The sequence below is a fragment of the Anthonomus grandis genome, chromosome 2 (assembly GCF_022605725.1).
Source record: "Anthonomus grandis grandis chromosome 2, icAntGran1.3, whole genome shotgun sequence".
In the NCBI taxonomy this organism is placed as follows: domain Eukaryota; kingdom Metazoa; phylum Arthropoda; class Insecta; order Coleoptera; family Curculionidae; genus Anthonomus; species Anthonomus grandis.
Genome location: NC_065547.1, coordinates 24,846,455 through 24,864,022, shown reverse-complemented (window position 1 = coordinate 24,864,022; position 17,568 = coordinate 24,846,455). Strand labels below are relative to the sequence as shown.

At 35.5% G+C, this 17,568-nt stretch overlaps 1 protein-coding gene across 5 annotated transcripts in view; it reads right to left on the bottom strand.

Annotated features, from left to right (window-relative positions):
• LOC126750105 (glutathione synthetase-like) overlaps nucleotides 1–17,568 on the bottom strand; it is a 49,170-nt gene that overhangs the window by 13,199 nt on the left and 18,403 nt on the right. For 3 of the 5 annotated variants that reach the window (XM_050459612.1, XM_050459609.1, XM_050459608.1), the window contains 6 exons: nucleotides 8,979–9,109; nucleotides 8,875–8,917; nucleotides 8,582–8,820; nucleotides 7,443–7,541; nucleotides 7,165–7,377; nucleotides 6,858–6,977 (listed from right to left, as the gene is read on the bottom strand). In XM_050459612.1, the coding sequence (XP_050315569.1) occupies nucleotides 6,858–6,977; nucleotides 7,165–7,377; nucleotides 7,443–7,541; nucleotides 8,582–8,820; nucleotides 8,875–8,917; nucleotides 8,979–9,109 (845 nt within the window). Of the gene's footprint in view, nucleotides 1–6,857; nucleotides 6,978–7,164; nucleotides 7,378–7,442; nucleotides 7,542–8,581; nucleotides 8,821–8,874; nucleotides 8,918–8,978; nucleotides 9,110–17,568 lie in introns of those variants that run through there. The other 2 variants (XM_050459610.1, XM_050459611.1) reach the window with 2 other exon arrangements.

The window sequence follows — 17,568 nt, the reverse complement described above, 5'->3', positions numbered from 1 at the left end:
TTATACACGACAATGCACGCCAGCATGTGGCAAGAGCCGCTGGTAAATTTTTGGAGTAGCACAATATTCAGGTAAAGCATCTATGGCTATGGCAGCTATGATCTGGGCAATGCTTTGACTTACATGCTATTGAGCACGTTTGGGGTCTATTGAAAAGGCGTATTTTAAATCAATAATAAATAGTGTTCCAGAGCAGGAAAGAGTTGCCGAATTGTATGCAAGAGCACAAGAGCAGTGGCTGCAAATTGAGCAAAACGATAAAACGATATTGACAATTTATATAGGAGCATGTCGAGCTGTTATTAACAACAGGGGTGGTTATACATTCTATTAATAAAGACTTTTTCTATAAACTTTTCTTTAAATTGTCATACATTATTAATGTTCGAATTATTGACTCAATTATTTATCGGCGTAATTTCAAGAGACCAGAAGAAATGCAAGCTAAGAAATCGAAAGGTCCGCGGCGAGACACTCGGTTTATTTTTCTTTCTTTTTCTAAGAACTGTTTGTGTAGGCAAAGGGGGATCGCGGTCGTTGTCACGTAGAACCGTTTTTTGTCGTTGTGTTTTAATATTTTTATGTAGTCAGTATAAATTAGACCTTAAGACTAAACGGAGCGCTGGGTTCTTCTTAATTAAATGACGTAAAATTGGTCAGAACTTTTTTGATTTAACACACCTAACGCAATACTACAAGTGGCACACAAGTGGTTGCGTAAAAGTGCGTTTACGCGCAAAACATGGTCCTTCGAGCCGGATAAAACCTGGATAAACTGGATAACCTCAAAAAACCCATCAGAGGAACCAGCCGAAGACTATTAAGGTCAGTTTAGTCCATACTATACTCTACTATACTCCTGTGAAGCAAGCCATTTGAACCAAGAAGCCTATTTACCCTATAAGCCGAACTTTTAATCTATAATTAAACTCCTCAAACTTAAACTTGGTTTAAAACGGTTTCTCATAATAACCCTTATCAATCATATTTTATTTTATAACCTACATTCATGTTATTTTTAAATCCTACATTTATTTTTGAACCTATATTTTGCTTAGCCATTTTATGGTATACACTATCCACTATTCTGTAACCCAAGAAAGCAAATATTTTTATTTGTTTTTTGAAAACCTACTCTGATATTTTTATTTTTTAAGCCAAGCCACACAAAATCAACCACCCCCACAAATTCCTGTAATCCTTAACGAACCTCGAGCCCAAAACTTAACCAATAATTTTCCAGCAAAATTGCCTCCTATTACTATACCAGAATTTTCTGGCACCTATGACAAGTGGATGCAATTTTACGAAACATTCGAATCACTTATTGATAAAAATACTACCCTATCCAATGAACAAAAATTCTGCTATCTACAAACAGCCTTAAAAGGTGACGCATTCCAAACTATAAACTCTCTTAATGCGTCCAATAGCAATTATACTATAGCCTGGGATCTTTTAAAATAAAGATATGAGAATAAAAAAGCCATAGTGCATGCGCACGTCAAGGCAATTTTTAATCTTTATCCTGTGAAGGATGATTCTCACACAAGCCTTCGCAAGTTTTTGGACACCTTTCAGAAGCATTTTCGTTCCCTAGAAAAATTAGATAAACGTGTTTTCCATTGGGATACGTTACTCATATTTTTATTAACATCCAAATTAAATTCCATTACTCGCAAAGAGTGGGAAATATTCTCAAAAAATAAAGATAAACCATCAATAACTGATTTTATTCAGTTCTTAACAGAAAGATGCCAATTACTTGAATCCATTGATATAAAATCTAATATGAAACAAGAGCGGCATTATGATCGAACTGTTCAAAATAAAACCTATTCGCATGTATCTACTTCACTTAATCAGTGTCCTATGTGTAAGGAAAATAATTTAATTTGCTTATGCAAAAAATTCATAGACTTACCCACCAGTTCTCGCTTTAATGAAGCTAAACGCTTTAATCTGTGTATAAACTGTCTTCGTCCTAGACATGCTACAGCTGAGTGCAGGTCTCTTCACTCCTGTAGGTATTGTCAAAAAAGACATCATTCCTTACTTCACAGTAACAATGGCAATTCGAATTTTCATTATCAAACCCAAAACAAACAACAAGATACTCTCAACCCTCAAACACATAATCGACAGCCTCAAACTAACCGTAACCATTATTCCTCTCATCAAACTAATAAACAACCTAATACCGTGACACAGTTCACGACATATGAAACCAATAACCTCCAAAATCATCCTTATTCTCCAGAAGCGAGCGGAAGTTACCATTCACATTCCTTACCCCAATTACACCACCAAGTTTCTAATACTAATGTTTATAAAACAAATCAATCAAACTAATCAATCTCGCCTAAAAATTCCCAAATTATGGGTCAAAAGGTGATTCCTGCTATAAATGAAGCAGGCAGCAGTCAGTATAATATATCCATGCCAAACTATACATTATCATGTGCTACCGCAAAACCAAATAAATCGGTTTTGTTAGCCACTGCCCAAGTATATATTTTTGACAAAAATAATTCACCTATCCTTTGCAAGGCACTTTTAGATGGGGGATCCCAATCCAACTTTATAACCAAAAATCTATGTAACAACCTAAATCTTGCATCTGAAAAGGTCAATATTCCAATTTCTGGAATAAATCCCGGTATAACTTTTATAAGTCAGCGCATAAACATAAATGCCTTATCAATCCACAAAAAATACAAATTTAAAATGTCAACCCTAGTAAAAGAAAAAATAACAGAAACGCTGCCTCAGCAATCCATTGACCCAGCATTATTAGATATTCCTGATGATTTGCAATTGGCTGATCCATACTTTTATGAGTCATCCGATATTGATCTGCTCATTGGAGCAGAGCTTTTCTATGATTTATTAATGTCCGGGCAAATCAAAACAGATAAAAACAATCCAATTCTCCAACAAACTAAACTAGGCTGGATCATTTCGGGACCTCTTTCCCTGATTACTTTAAAACAAACCCATAAGCAATGTTTTCTTAATACTGTTAGCAATAATGACCTATACCAAGCTCTTGAAAGGTTCTGGAAAATTGAGGAACTTCCAGCTAACTATGCAACAAAATATTCTTTGGAAGAGCTGGAATGTGAAACACATTTTACCCGTACCCATTCTCGTACTCATTCCGGCAGATTTCAAGTCAATCTTCCATTAAAAACCAATGTAAACAATTTAGGAGACTCTAGGGACTCGGTAATAAAAAGATTTCTTGCCCTAGAGCGAAAGCTTGATAAAAACCACGAACACAAAAAATCCTATACTAACTTTATGCAAGAATATCAAGACCTTGAGCACATGACCAAGGTCGATCCTAATAAAGTTGAAGCATATCTTATTTACTACCTCCCTCATCACGCCGTAGAAAAATCTGACAGTTTAACAACAAAACTTAGTAGTTTTCGACGGCTCAGCAAAAACCTCATCTGATATTTCTCTAAACCATACACTCAAGGTCGGCCCTACCATTCAAAATGATCTATTTTCCATTATTATTTGTTTTAAGCAGCATAATTTTGTTATCACAGGTGACATTGCTAAGTTGTACCGCCAGGTACTCATAGATCCATCACAAAGGTGTCTTCAGCGAATAGTTTGGCGAGACAATATGGAGGATGAACTTAATCATTTTTAACATAACACGATAACCTATGGTACATCCAGTGCCTCATTTTTATCCACTAGATGTCTTCAACAAATCTCTATTGAATGTAAGCCAACTTTTCCCAAAGAAAGTCATGTATTGGCAAACGACTGTTACGTAGATGTTATCACGGGCGCTTAAATAATCAAAACCCAAAGGATTTTTTATTAAATGACCCCCAAGGTTCTAAAACTCTAGGAATCTTATGGGAGCCCGAATCGGATAACTTCATATACAATTCACACGCAATAACCTTAAAAAATTATATAACAAAACGCTCTATTCTTTCCATAATATCCCAAATCTTCGACCCTTTAGGTTTATTAGGGCCCATAATAGTGCAAGCTAAAATACTGCTACAAAAATTGTGGCTACTAAAAATCTCTTGGGACGACCCTGTTCCCAATGATTTATCTCGAATCTGGATTAACTTTACTAAACAACTATTTAAAGCTATTTCATTAAAAATTCCCAGACAAGTAAAAGTAACCCAAAAAACATTCAATTACATGGATTTTGTGACTCATCTATCAATGCCTACGGTGCCTGTATTTACGTTAGGTGTGAAGATCTTAATGGTAAAATAATCATAAATTTATTATGCGCCAAGTCTCGAGTGGCTTAGTACTCTTAGTTTAGAGCCCCGTAACCTGAAGATCTTCGTAGGGAATAGAATTTCCGAAATTCAACAAACATATGATACAAATAATTGGTATCACATAAAGTCCTCACAAAATCCAGCTGATCTTATCTCTCGAGGCGTTGTCTCCAATGAATTAAAAATTAATCCATTGTGGTGGCACGGTCCAAATTTTCTCTCGGGGGTTACAAAAGATTGGCCATCTAACAATCACATATCCAATTTTGCACATCAAGATATAAAAAAATTACCCGAACCATCCGAAATTAATCCAAAATCTGTAGTTTTTATTGTACAAACTTCCTCAGTAAACTTTAAAACCCTTATTAACAGAGCATCTAGTTATACGCGATTGCTACATACCGCAGCCTACGTATTAAGATTTTGTAAAAATTGCAGTCCCAAAACCTCAAAGGGAATATGGACCCTTAAAACAATCTGAAATCTTCGACGGGTTAAAGTGTATCGTAAGAATCGTACAAAACGAAACATTATCTGAGGACATAAATAATCTAAAAAAGTATAAATCTGTTAAACTCAATAGTAACTTAAGCTCTTTAAATCCCTTTATCGATGAGAATGGCATACTCCGTGTAGGAGGGCGATTAAAAAACGCAAATTTAAATTTTATGCAAAAACATCCGATACTCCTTCCAAGTAAACATAAATTTACTGAACTTATTGTGCTCCATGAGCATATTAGAAATCTCCATGCTGGATGCCAAGCTACTTTGTCATCCGTACGTCAACAATTCTGGCCCCTAAAGGGAAAAAGCCTAGTTAAATCCATTATAAGAAAATGCATTCCTTGTTTCCGATCCAATCCAAAACCCCCTTACTGCACAAATGGGAGATTTGCCAACCGCGCGAGTCGTACCTTCATATCCATTTTGCCATACCGGCGTAGATTATGCCGGCCCTTTTATATTAAAGGACTCGAAATTTAGAAACAAAAAACTGTTAAAATGCTACATATGTGTCTTTGTTTGTTTATCAACCAAGGCGATTCATTTTAAAGCACATTCTTAACGATGTAAAATATAATTATGAGGAATTCTATACATTCCTTGTGCAAGTAGAGGGGGTTTTAAATTCTCGGCCCTTGATACCTCTTACGGACGATCCTAATGATCTTGAGGTATTGACACCTGGTCATTTTCTAATTGGTCGAGCGCTTAATGCCGTACCAGAGCCCGATGTATCTAAGATACCAAGCAACCGACTTAAGAATTATTCCCAACTCCAGAGGCTACTACAGCAATTCTGGGGCCGATGGTCACGTGATTACCTTCACACCCTACATCAGCGACAGAAGTGGAAATTCCAGATCCAAATGGAAGACCTTCTAGGTTCGTTAGTAATAATCAAGGAGGACGGACTACCACCTCTACAATGGCGACTTGGACGAATAATTGCCGTACATCCAGGTGGTGATGGAGTGGTTCATGTGGTCAGTTTGAAAACCAAATGCGGAATCATAAAGCGAAGCATCGTAAAAATTTGTCCACTTCCAACAACCACAACAGAACATTGTGTTGAGTGGCAAAATAAGTGATCGTTGTTACAGTGTGCGGTAATTCTTTGTACTTTGTTTAATAAAAGGCAATGCATGGACTGTCAATTTTAATGAGTGAATAACTGTATACCTACTTGTATTTCACATAATCTATACACTATTTTTATTCTACATAAGTTTTTTTTGTTCTTAATCCTAATATTTAGGTAAGGTTCGGAACTAATATTTTTTAGTTAAGTGGATTAATATATTTGTGTTCTTTAACCCAGGCTCTAAAATTTGTATTAGGTTATTTTAGATCTATTTTTTATTTACTAACAACAATTTCAACTTTAAATTTTTGCTATTCTACTGTTTTTATTAATCTTGTTGAAAGTATTCAATTTTACATTATATTATCTGGATACTTTCAAGGGCGGCGGCATGTTCAAATTATTGACTCAATTATTTATCGGCGTAATTTCAAGAGACCAGAAGAAATGCAAGCTAAGCAATCGAAAGGTCCGTGGCGAGACACTCGGTTTTCATTCTGTTTGTGTAGGCATAGGGGGATCGCGGTCGTTGTCACGTAGAACCGTTTTTTGTCGTTGTGTTTTAATATTTTTATGTAGTCAGTATAAATTAGACCTTAAGACTAAACGGAGCGCTGGGTTCTTCTTAATTAAATGACGTAAAATTGGTTAGAACTTTTTTGATTTAACACACCTAACGCAATACTACAAGTGGCACACAAGTGGTTGCGCAAAAGTGCGTTTACGCGCAAAACAATTAATATTCCGATATACTAAGTTTTTGATAAATTATTCTTCGGCAGTGTTTCCAAAATTAATTCATATGCATTTAATTTCAATATTTTTCAAATAAATTTCCAAATTTTTATTTAATTGCCTTTTAATACCTTTGTCTCCTAGACAATTTTGATCTATGCATATAGATTAATAAAAAGATAATCTTGAGTCATGACTTATAGAAAAATAAAAAAAACCATGAGTATAACACTGATAATGAGTATAACACTGACTTACCGCTCCATAAGAATCCAAGCAGTGCGCTCTTTTGTATCCTTCATTGCTAAAATGGCATCCCTGATTTCCATGCCGTAAACGTTATTTCCGCCACCCTCACGTTGAGGCTTTAAAACGAACCTGAAAATATTTAAAAAAATTGAATCTTATATTTTTTAAACACTCCATTATAATAAATAAAAACTTTTGGTGAAAAGGACGAAAATGTATATTACTGAAACATATTTAATTTTTAAAGAGTTTTCATTATTCTTTATTTTATGACGTCCGTCCAATAACAATTTTAATATGTTCAACTATTTCTTACCGGTCCGGATCATCAAGAGCCATTTGTATTGCCTGATCACCGGCTTCATCAAAATCAAGTCCGTAGAGTCCGGTAAAAATCTCTCGTACGGCTGCGATTTTTTTCGGTTCGCTGAGAAACATCTCCAAGACTCCCGGTTTTGCCAGAGCTTGTTGAACTTTCTTCGTTCCGGCCAGATGAAACTGGATGGAGGGACATTTTATTGCCTGAGACCTACAAATAACAGTATTTTCTATAAATTATGTCTAAAATATTGGTGTAAATTTAATATTATTAACCTTTCAATCATGAGTCTTGCGTCCCATTCCTTTTTGGTTGGTATTTGTTCTGGGGTGTAAGCGGAACGGTAATAAATGACACTTACAATAACACCATTGCTATAAGAAAAAACATGTTATTAACATTTTTATCGACAATTAACGAACAAAAGCATAAAACATTTAATATTGTTAATTCTATAGTTGGATTAGTTTCTTATACTTCTTGGATCAGTATTTTATATTATCCATTTTTTTTTTCTAATTTAACCGACTTTGAAGCAACTACCATTTCGAAAATAGTGCAAACTAGGGCCGTCAATTCTGACTGCCTGTATATAAAAGTTTATAAGCTTCTAGTTTTTCTAGCTTAAGTATAATTTTTGCATATCCTAGATTGCAATACCAATTATAAATTAACTGCTTATAAGAAAAAAGAGTAGAAAAATTTGAAACTGTTGTAGCACAAAAGAGAAATATATTATATGGCGTTCCTGTTAGCGCACCGCTAAATCATAATTGTTATAATCTATTAATCGCGCATGTCCTGCACACATTTGGTAGATTCTGGACACTTTACCGGCAAGGTGAAGCGATTGACTAGCAATCAGGTTGAGAAGGACGTGAGTGCCGGGTCCAACAATTTTACGAAACCTAAAATAAGGACTTTTTAATTTGTATTTGGTTGTGAGAGCAAGGCTTATGAAGTTGGTAGTTATATAAAGGGACGTCCCTATCTACAGTGAAGACAGAAGACCATTGGTAAGTGCCCTTTACTTCAAACATTTAAAACCATGTGTGTATGTAACGTACAATTCCTTTGAACCATATCATTTACTAGAAATACAGTCCACTATTACATTTTATTATTATACCTTCATGGTTGTGCGTTAACAGTTCCTCAGGAATTTGTTTTTGCTTTAATATTAGTAAAGCAAAGTAATTTGCTGATTGACATTATGTTGTTATTATAAAATGATATGACGATTTGAGCTGTATTTATATATAACCTAGAAAGTGTTATATTAAATTATTTAGGACGTTAAAATTCTGCTTAAAAAAGAGCTTATATTGGAGAGCAACATTTAAATTTAATTTAATCGAAAAACCTTCATGTAATTTATGGCTAAATCATAAAATAATTAATTGCCTAAACTTACACAACAAGCTCATTATCGTCCGTCAAACAGCCTTCCTGATAAATTTGAGTCAAGGTTCTCCGCATTATTTTTACTCTAGGGTTTAACCTTCTTAGCTCAAACTCATGAAATCTTTGGTCACAAATATTATAAGTAACATCTTCTACTATAACCATAATGGCTGCCTTTGGATCTCCATAAATTTTCCATGCTTCTAACAGGCCCATAGTCATGCCAGTCAAAGCATTATTTTCAGGCAACTAGGAAAGGTTTATTTAATAAATTTAAGACCAGCGAAGCTTTAATTGTCTTACATTATGCAGTAAATCAAAATGTCCCAGCTCCTCCATTACAAACCTAAAAATAAATTAACATATTAATAATGTGTAGTGAAATGAAGGTTTGGCGGATCCTGTACCTATTGCACAGGGATATCCCATTACCAATGCCCGACATACTAACTGATATAGTATTGTATTCCACTTGCTTAATTTTATTAGATATTCCGTGTAGCATATAATCGGATCGCACTAGACCCAAACTTAACCTCTAAAAATTTAATAATTTTTAAATGGTAGGTAACATGGACCTAAACCTTCATTTTTATAACAAATAACTAACATATATTTCATCTTAGTATGGTCCTGTTTAAAGAATATCATCGGAAGAATTGAGGCAAGATTTTTAACTGACAAGGTTAGCTCGCGCTGTCTCATCCCCGCAGATAGTCAATGATACCGGCTCTCATTGGCTACGGTGATTGGCCATAATATGTCGTATGTTTTCATTCTCGTCTTCGTCATTCTCGGTATTCTTTTTATGTTGAGTGATTGAACGTTTATCATTAGAAAGATAGAGGCCAACTGTTTAAAAATGTATAAATCGTTAAGAGATCTATGTAGAACAGACTACTATATTTTTTGATTAATAAGCCCATAGCGTAGTTTTTTGATAAGTCGTTTCATAATAGTTATTTTAACCACATGTCCATAGTAAACTCACTAAACTCTGAATATGCTTTGAACTTAATAAGGCTTTTAACCTGATAAACCATACAAAACTTGATCAAATAGGTGTTAAGGGGGTATATATGCTTGAAATAAGTTTTTTTGACAGTTTAAATTAGAGAAAAGAAAGTTCCTTGTTGTCACATTGTCAACTTCCAAAAAAAGAAGGAAGAAGGTTTCCAAAGAAAGAAGGTTTCAATAATGGGTGAAGCCAAAACTGTTACACATTTGAAAGTAATAAATTTTAATGTGTTATAAGGCATAAACATCTTAATTGGAATGTTATTTCTTACAAAAATTCTCAATTATTTACGAATCTGTTATGTCTTATATTATGGGAAGTATAATCTCAAATAGTCCACCGCGTTTTCACGTCAGAGTCAATTTGTGGGGTTACATATTTGGAGTAGTGTGCGTCTCGTTTTTCGCAGATTGAAAGTGATGCCTGTCTTTTCTTGCTCTTTGATCTCTATAATCTTTGTTATTTAGTGAATAAAAACCGTGCTCTTTCTCAACGTAATAACTCAGCGCAACTAATATAACAACACAACAATTTGACAAGACGAGGTGGTAAGAATTTGTCCATTCGGTCCTAGACACTCAACTCACTCCTCATTCATTTCTAGGCCCAATACTCTGTTTGAAAGAGGTCCTCACGTTATTACCGTTAAAGGGTCACTACCTCTGGACCTTAAAGAGTCACATCCATATAGAATATTTAATTCAACACTTAAATGCCTTTTCCCACAGTCATCCGTTTTATTTACCTCAGGTTTAGTTCGCGCATGAGAAGATCGGTAATAGTAATGTTTGTGTTCACTGTGAGAGGGTTACTTAATGAATTACACATTGACCCATAGAATCAAAAGAAATCTGCCGAGTTTAAGTTTGTGAAGAATTTTATTTTTTACTTTTATAATGTTTATAATTTAGCATTTTGGCCTTATTTTTTTTTCTTAAATTAAGGCATGCTTGTTTTGAATTTACACCATACTATACAATTTTATATTTACCGTCGAACTATAGTCATTTTATGATCTTATGGTAATATAAGGATTTGACTTGATAAATCAGCTATTATATTACAGATTTTGACAAACCACACATATCTGAAACATTCACTTATATAGGATAAATGTGTATTTGCAATCGCCGCTTAAATGCAAACCTGTGTATTTTCAATCTAATAAGAGTGCGAGAATCAGCTGTATCAGCTACACACTACATTATTTGAAACAGTCATTAATTGAAATAGAAATAATGGAATTTCAGGTAAAAGCAAGGTTTAATTTTTCAAAGAATTATAAATAAATATATAAATAAGCAAGAAAAATTTAATTTAACAAATTATTGTTATCTTCGTTTGTTTTATTTTACACATAAAGCACATGATTTGCCTCAATATTCGAATTGTGTTTACAGTGAAGAACCAGCTTTCAAATGATGCTATATTCAAATGTTCATATGGTAAAAAAGACACTTTTAGACAATTTTGTGAGAGTTCAAAACCTAGAAAACCATTAAGAAATCATATTCATGGATTTTGCATAAAGTATTATATTCCAACAATAATTAAGGAAAAACTTGTACTTGCAAAAAAATCTTTTCTTGAAATCACCCGTCTTAGTGGTGATTGAAAAGAAATATAAGAAATTGCTTTCTAATGAGTTGCCAAAAGAGCCACGACGTGATGATAGGGTTAAATACAGAAATTACCGTTTTAAAGATTTAATTCATTGAAAATTTGGAATGCAAAATAAGTCACTATCAAAGAAATCGAACTACTCGTCCGTTTATGCATTGAGAATTAAATTCTCAATTGCATACTTTTAATTTATTGTAACCTAATTTGTCGAATTTTGTTTTTTTTAGAAAATATGTAAATAAAAATCCTAATCTAAGCTTTGCTACTCCCATGACTAATTTATGTTTCACTTGTTTTCAGTTGAGGAGAAGTTGAAAGCGAATACTAATGACAAATCTCAGATAATTTACGAACAACGTGCACAAAAGCACATAAAGCATTTCAAGCACAAGTTTAAAATTGGACATCGAGGAGTTTTGCCTAAATTGTCAGATCAAAGCGCAGACCTTTCGCAACAAATAAACTCTTATAATTTTTCGGTGGCACCTCTACAACAAACTTTCTCAAAATACAGTTGTCCCTATACTTTTGAATCCTATATATGCCTAAAAATTGAATATTGTAAAAATTTTCCTTTTGCTGATAGATGTGACGGAGGGGGCAAAATAAAAACATCACAAAATCGCGTGCGCACTCGTGAGGATGCTGGTATACTGGTTCTGTTAAGGGGACTAAAAACCATTGAAACCTGGGCCATTCATTCATTCCCCCAGATAGGATTTGTGAGTTAATTGAACGTAAAATTAAAAAGAAAGTGATAATAATCAATGGCCAATAGGGGCAGATTAATCACAATCAAGGGTTCTTGAGCAAAGTCTAGACTGGACCCTTCTTTGCTTGCAAAATTCAGTCCTAGGTAATGAAAAACCCCAATGCACTTCAAATTTAAAGAAAGTAAATGCTTTGTGCTTACACGAGAAGGCAGTAGCACTCTATAAAACAGAAGTCTTCTATAAATCTGATTTAGAGTTTCTTCGTTTAGAGTCTAAACAAATTCCTACTAGTGCTCCTCTATTTTTAATTTTTTAAAAAATCATTTTGGAGTGGACTGGGCTAGCATTTAGAAATAGAATATAACAAGAACTTCAGAATATTGGGTAATTTCTTGCATCTTTTTCAAAGGCATTTGAAATGTTCATTTTTGTTCTTAAAAACAATTTAAAATGTGTTACTTTTTTTTATAAACTTTTTCACAAAAAATAGTTTTTGTATTATAAGTCCACAAATGTCCTAATTCCACAAGCCCATTCCCTCTTGGACGTCCTGCAGGAAAGTTATTAATTGACGGGAGTTTCGAAACGTAATCGTATGTTCTTGACGGATGTGAAATTTAAAATACAAGAATTAGAACATTCTTATATATAAAAAAAGAGTTTTGCATTTAGTATACTCAAATAAACTTAGTGTTTATATTGTTCATTAATTTCTTTGTTGCCATAATATCAACAGTATTAAGTTACTTGTTGATGGGCGTGTAGTGTGGTTTAAAATCTGATAGTATCTTTTATGATAGGTGGTCACAGCAACTGTAAGAAATAATGACTGTATGATTATAATCAGCTTCTGGGCGCAGATTCTCGTACTGTCAACAAAGGCATTACTTTCAGGTTTAGGAATTAGGTCACTCGTCAAATAACCCAATCCCTCCCAGCCCCAGATTCTTCACAAACTGGGCAGCTTACAGGAATCACCTCCAATCTTGCCCCCCGGTCCCCCCTATTAACGACCCCCCTTCTCTCGAAGGCGCCATAAACAGGTTAACACAAAACATCTCTGATGCTTTATCATCAGCATGAGAGAGCTCCCAAGGAATTTCAATAAAACACACATCCCAGACGATATAAGAGAGGAAATAAGACGTCGAAACCGTCTTAGAAAACTCGCTATAAGATCTGGCGATCCGTTCGTAAAACAACAGTACTACCACGCAAATCGACGAGTACAATCACTTCTGGAAGACTTTAACTCTGAGAGATGGGATCAAAAACTCGACGATATTGAAAAAAATATTGAATATCCTTCGGAGCTTTTCCGCCTCGCAAAAAATCTGGTTAAAAGGGGGAGGAAACCCCTCCCGTTTATTAACCACAATAACACCAAAATATCCGACCCGCAACAAAAGGTTGAGGTCTTCGCAAATTCACTTGAAGGGCAATTTTCCCCCAACCCCCCAAAAAACCCTGCAATGGCTCTCAGCATCTCAAATGCTGTCCAAACAGCCCTTCAAGCCCCTACCACAGCCCCGGTACCTCAAGTCGAAATCAGTGGAATAATTAAAGCCACTAAAAATAAAAAAGCACCCGGCGCGAATCGCATCAGCAATCCAGCTTTAAAACATCTTGTCGACACTCAGGTTAACGACCTTACCAGAATCATCAATGGTATATTTCGATTCTCTTTTTTCCCCTCGCAATGGAAATCCGCTGATGTCATCCTTCTCCCCAAAAAGGGAGAATCAGCAACAAACCCCTCGAGCTACAGGCCAATAAGTCTTCTCTCAGCAATGGGAAAAATTGCCGAAAGAGCTATTCTTAACCAGCTCACCACATTCTGCAACAGGCACGAAATAATCCCGGATGGTCAATTTGGCTTCAGATCAAAGCACTCCACCACCCATCAAACGACCCGGCTTGCCTTCCACATTCTCTCAGGAGCAAATCGTGGATTGCACACCGGGGCTGTTTTCCTGGACATAAGCAAGGCTTTCGACAAGATGTGGCACGACGGTTTATTGCATAAACTAGTCGATGCCCGTTTTCCCGACTGCCTTGTAAAACTTGTCCACTCCTTCCTGACCAACCGATCCTTTCGTGTTTGTGCTGACGGTTTTGTATCCACTCCCCATCCAATAAGAGCAGGTGTTCCCCAAGGTTCCCCCTGTCCCCCCTGCTATTTAATGTTTTTATGCGCGATCTACCCCCGTCCCCACACAATACAATACTCCAATACGCGGACGACACCGCAATACTCACCACCTCTCCCAAAAAAGAGCATATTAAAATCAGGATCCAGAGACACCTTAACTCACTCCACTCCTGGATGGACCGCTGGAGATTGGAGGTCAACCCCAGGAAGACCCAGCTGGTGTTCTTTTCCAAAAGGAAAAGAGCACCCGCTGGCCATCTGAAATGGGGAACCACTAATCTCGGCTGGTCCGTCCAGGCCCGTTATCTAGGTATAATCTTCGATCGGAAGCTGACCTGGGAAAAACACGCCAAGGCCCAAGCTGGCAAGGCCAAAGGCCAGCTGTCGACCCTCTACTCCCTCCTGCATCCCAGAAATAAATTGTCACTTAAGACCAAGATCCGGATCTACCAAACATACGTCCGTCCAATCATAACCTACGCCTTCCCCACCTGGGCAGACATCCAGCCCCGCCACATGCAGAGGCTCCAAGCAGTGGAAAACAGGGCTTTCCGGATTATGTCAGGCGCACCATGGTACGTGCGTAACACCACTATACTGCGAGATCTCCAAGCTCAACCCTTGGCAGACCACCTGACGAAACTAAAGGACAAGTACCTGACCACTGCTCTGGAGCATCGCAACCCCCTGATCCGGATCACTCATTCCACCCGAGTTCCCCCCAACGCCCCGTACCAGCTCCCCGGCGACACACTAAGACGTGGTTGATCTCCTGCCCCGACCAACCCTCCGCCCCCGTCCAGGTCAGCAAACCCCCCCTCCCCACACCAGGTCCGCCAGCCCAGGACCCACGAAATGCGGCAGCCAATATTAATATTAGTATTGTGTTTTGTACATATTATTAGTATTAGTTTTAATCCGCCTAGCTTTTAAGATCTATGTTATATAGAATAAGATACACTTAGCTAATTAGATATAAAAATGTATATTTTAATCTAGTAAAATAAACGTGAGTTTCAAAGTAAACTTTCAGGTTGGAGTTTTAAGAGCGTATTGTTGTTGGTGATTTTCGTAACTATGTTTCTGGTATGACATTTCATAGTTAGTGGGAAAAGGTCAGTAACGTCTTTTAGCTACAGATTTTGGTTAATTTCTTGGTTGTTTATGTAAATACAACGCAATCCTTTGCAAGTACTACAAAAGTCTGTAATATCCTGTGTAGATGAATTAGTTCTCCGGTTGTCTTCACAGATTGCGTCGGTGACTATTAGATAAGGAAGGATATTGAAACAAATTTTGTTCATCCTCCAAGAGATTTTCCGGCTTCTAGGTTCTAGATTCTTACATACAACAGTGAATCATGCCTTTCAAGGGTTCAAACATAATAGATTAGGCCTGAGTTTAGAAGTACTACTATAACAGCTTACTGCGACTAAAATTACTACTACTGTAACTAGTGTTACTATTACTACTAAATATTTGCTCAGGAATAGTTAGTTATTCTTCAAAAGCTTTTTTTACGTTAAAAAAAATGTGATTTTTATTTATTTTAAATAGAGGTTTTTCAAATTTTCTGTTTTTTTTAAAAATTAGCTAAGTTCTATTTTAATTTTTTACCGAAAAACGATTTTAATATAAAAGTTTTTACATGTCTGTATTTTGTAAATTTTCTGTAAGTCTGTGGCAGTCTTTTGGTTTTGGGTATGTTAGGCTACTTCTTGAGGCAGCGCCAGGTTTATACAGTGTAAGTACCAAGGATTGCTTCGAGTTAAATTAAGGATAATTTAAGCGTAGCATTATTTTTAAGATTTTCTTGAAGAAGTTCTTTGAAGTTAAGATCAGATTCTTATTTCTTAAATGGTTCTAATAAATTTATAGTATATTCTATAAGGAGATGACTATAATTTTAGTAAGAGGCTCAAGGGTAAATAAACAGCTTCTAACCTAGAACTTAAGAAAGAGTTAGATTGGTAATTGGCACTATCTTTTATATAGGAATAGCCAGTTTTAAAACATGGTGAAATTAAATACTTTATCTATATTATATTATACGATATCTATATTATACGTCATCTATAATGGCTGAAAGTAATCATGATAAGTAATTAATGTAGTCTTTTCAAGATTATATAGCAATAGCTGGATTTATTATGGATGGCTTGATTGATGGATCACTTTATCAAGAATATCTACAGAATGCTTCTCTTTATAGCACCTATTTAATAAAACATAAGGCGTGTTAGGTTTCCTGATCACAGAAAAATAGCATATATAAGATAGCACAAACTCCTGTACATGCTATTCAGAATTGAAAATGGTATTGTAAATGATTGCTAGTGCTATTATAAAACAAAAAGAAATGGATGTGCCTTAAAATAGTTTCTCGAAGGTGAATTATGCAAGGGTAGTTTTGAAAATAATTTCATTCAGATTATGTCCCAAGAAAAATGCAGAATGATAAATTTCTACGCTGTTAAGCACTGTGTTACATTTTGGGACATCTTGTTTAGCTGTAATCTGAAAATTGTCTAATCCCTCGTAACTAAACGACTTTCATCCAATCAGTATCCTTCCAGTACTTTCCAAAATTCTTCACTATATCTAAATAATACTCTCCGACGTGGCAATCTGGTTTTCGAAGGTACCCCTGACGCAGATTTTAATAAGGCTTTTGAGATATACTAACTTATCAATTTTCCTATATCTGTATATCCAACTTATGATGTGGACATTAAGAAATTATTGGAAATTTAGAAAGTCTACCATACATTCTGGTTAGCAAATGTTTCTACTAATTGTCCGTAAAGTACCAGCGTTCCAGCTTTTCTTCAGGTCTCCCGTCACTGGTAGGTCTGTGCAGGACACCTACAAAAGCGAGAAGTTTGTGTCTATAGACACTATCTTTCAGTGCCGCTTATATTTCATCGCGAACAATTTGTCACATCCTTTATTTTAAGTCTCTTAGGTGTTTCATACCCTTGCTTCCTTTTTCCTTTGGTAAATATAGTTCGTTTACATCTGCGCTAGAATCCATTTCCAAGATGTAGACTACTCAACGTTGCCTAGATCTCAAGAACTCCACTTCCAAAACTTAACGTCATCATCATTAGTTCACATAAGTTAATTGATCTCAGGTTTGCCAGTGATTTCACATATAAACTTCATGTTAGGTTAGCAGCAATTGGTTTTTAACTGATTTTTCTGCTTCTTGCTTGGTCGGTTAATTGTTTTGTTGCAATCTTAAATATTCATATTTATATTCATAAATAGGAAGAGGTGAATACTTTAGATACAGGGTCGGCCAAATTAGCAAACCAGTAGGATTGATTGTGCTGGTTAAAATGCGTGATGATGATGAACAAAAAAAGAACTGAACATCGTTTTCGAGAAAATGTGCTTTTATTAAATGGAATCCTCTGTATGTTTTTACATAAATTAAAAGAAAATCATTTTCTTAATAAAAAAGTTTATTTACACTAATAGCTTAAACC